Below are 2,917 nucleotides of genomic sequence, written 5' to 3'. Positions count from 1 at the left end.
CCCATTCCCTGGTTCATAGATGACCATCTTCTTGCTGTGGCAGAAGGGACAAAGTAGCATTCTGGAATCTCTTTTATAAGGGCACAAATCCCATTCATGAGGGCTCCACCCTCCTGACCTGATCACTTCCTAAAGGCCCCACTTACAAATCCATATATTGGGAATAAGGCTTCAACAAACAAATTGGGAACGTGGTACTCAAACATTCAATCTATGGAAGAAATGTTACCAAGGTACCTTCTATTTTCCTTTCAGAGATGTGTTCTATTTCCTCAGTGCTTCCCTGTCCCAAAGATGTAAATGGTTGACTTGCCCGTTGAAAATGGTATCTCTGAAAATGGCTTACTTGCCCTTAGTGCTAGTCGCCTCCTACCCTCGTAGATACTGTTCCTATAGGACTGGATATACTGTAAGTGTAGCAGGTTGTGATTCAGTTAGTCACTATACTTTCCAAATACGGTGTTGCTTCTACTTCAAGAATCTTTATTTAGGACTTGTATTGCAAACTTTCGGTCATTCTAGCGCTATCTACTTAAGGTTAACTTTATATGTACAGTAGTGCAGAATATGTGCAGTAGTCCTCCTTATCTGTGGGTGATATGATCCAAGACCACCAATGGATCCCTGAAATTGTGGATATGTTCCTATATATTGATATATTATATAGGAATATATATAGATATGTTCCTATATAATTGTGGATATAAATCTTATATATATTGTTTTTTTTTCCTGTACATATACAATTATGACAAAGTTCAATTTATAAATTAGGCACAGTAAGAGATTAACAACAATAACTAATAATAAAATGGAACGATTACAACATTATACTGTAATGAAAGTTATGGGAATGTGGTCTGTCTCTGTGGACTACTGAAAGACTACCAACCAGGTAGCATACGCAGTGTGGACACACTGAGTTCACATTCCAGGAGAAACAGAGTGGGATGCTGTGGAAAGCAAAACCTTAGATAAGGAAGGGACTGCTGTATTGCTCTCCTTTAGAGATCTCTGCTGCATTTAATCTATTTTCAGTCAGAGCCCTGTTGTGATTATTTTCTTTGTCAGGAAGAGATAAACAGATAATATCCCCCATGATTCTTTGCTCATCTAATAATATCTTTCTTTCCTCATGAAAGGGAAATGAAATTGGGGGTGACTACAGGATTCCTCATCCCAATCACTTCCTCTCTGTTTTGTGTAGATGCTATTTCACCACTTGCTCGCTTTCAGCTATTTTGACTTTTCACTTTTATCATTATTTTTTAAGAGAACCTTGTGAAACTTTCTTTCTAAATTTAGACATACAATAATTTTACCATAAATAGGTCTAGGTGTATGTCCTTTTCCATTATCTTATCTGGGATTAAGATAATGGTAACTTCATCATATCCCAGGCGACACGACTGTGCCCCACCCAACATGACTGTGTGTGTGGGACCTGGCTCAGCCACCAAGATGGTGAAAGAGTTGGACCAGGCAGTGAAGTACTACACACTGGAAGAGATTCAGATGCGCCTCCACAGTGACAGTGCTTGGCTGATCCTACACCACAAGTTGTATGATTTGGCCAAATTTCTGGAAGAGCACCCTAGTGGGGGAGAAGCCTTAAGGGAACAAGCTGGAAGTGATGCTACTGAAAAATGTGAAGATGTTAGGCATTCTACAGACACTAGAGAATTGTCCAGAACTTGTATCATTGGGGAGCTTCATCCAGGTGACAAATCGAAGTTAATCAAGCCTCCAGAAAATCTTATCACTACTCTTGATTCTAATTCCTCTTGGTGGACCAACTGGATGATTCCAGCCATCTGAGCACTGAGACTCTACTAGCACTCAGCAGCCGATGGCTCAGCAACCAATGATTGCTTTGGATAAAGAAAAAGAGAAGACAGTATTAACTACTTTGACAGAAACCTTCTGAAAAAATAATTGTAGTATGTCTGATTCCCTTTCCTCCTATATTAGAAACAAAATGGAAAGAACTATTTTCTTCTGTCTACTCTTGAATTTTTTGTCTTTTCATTCATTAACTTTATTTTGATGTTTCTTCACTATGTAAATTACTTATTGTAAGTATGATCTTTAAAAATATATATCTAGCTTTTAAAATTTAAAAGAAAGGGGGTGGGGAACTTCATCAATCTACCAAATAAAGAATAATTTCATCTCAAAGAAATTTTTTTATATTACTCGGAACTTCAGATATTCATGATAAATTCAAAAGCTTCTAGAGAAAATGTTTCACTTTAAATATTCCTGCATTTATTTTATGTGAAACACTGAATAGACTCAATAGAGATGCTAAAGATATAAAAATTCAGAAAAGATTAGGCATTATTACCTACTGATTCCATAAAGAACACATCAAATAAAATTACCCTAGTAGGAACATGTTGCAAAATATTCTAAAGCTACATTGCAATTCTAAAATTAATAATTGGACCTCCATAGCAATGGTAATAAGGAATAATGAATGTGCTAAATTCTGTGCAAAAGCTTTTGCAAGCCATAATAAAACTGCCTGAGCTATAAATAATTGTGTTAGAAAAGGAAAGTAAATGATAAGGAAAAGAAAGGCCTAGCATAATTCAAATGGAAAGGAAAGTTGATTAACATGATAATATTCTCCTGAAAGAGTAGAATCCATTTTGTACAACTTAGCCAGATCTATGCTTCCTTAGAAACTGACCTCATTAAGAACCACATCACTTAAATGAGAGAAATTCTCTGGACTCTATGGTTCATTCCTCAGTTATCCCATGACTTCCAGCCTCCTCTCCAGGCCCTACATTAAAAGTTCTTGGCATTTATCTGTCATTTGGTCAAAGATTCTCAAAAATGCTGCGAAGGGCAGAAGGGGAATAATTTTGTTTACCGCAATCACTGGCAGAATTGAGAAGTCAGTAAAATA

General features: G+C 36.6%; 1 protein-coding gene across 1 annotated transcript; it reads left to right on the top strand.

Annotated features, from left to right (window-relative positions):
- The first annotated feature begins 1,461 nt into the window (after positions 1 to 1,461).
- On the top strand, positions 1,462 to 1,818 carry LOC134371047 (cytochrome b5-like). The gene has a single exon (XM_063088039.1). The coding sequence runs from the start codon at positions 1,462 to 1,464 to the stop codon at positions 1,816 to 1,818; it is 357 nt and encodes a 118-aa protein (XP_062944109.1).
- The last annotated feature ends 1,099 nt before the right edge of the window (positions 1,819 to 2,917 follow it).

Source organism: Cynocephalus volans, chromosome 2 (genome assembly GCF_027409185.1).
Source record: "Cynocephalus volans isolate mCynVol1 chromosome 2, mCynVol1.pri, whole genome shotgun sequence".
In the NCBI taxonomy this organism is placed as follows: Eukaryota; Metazoa; Chordata; class Mammalia; order Dermoptera; family Cynocephalidae; genus Cynocephalus; species Cynocephalus volans.
The sequence above is the reverse complement of the archived record's forward strand: the minus strand, read 5'-3'. Positions and strand labels throughout refer to the sequence as shown.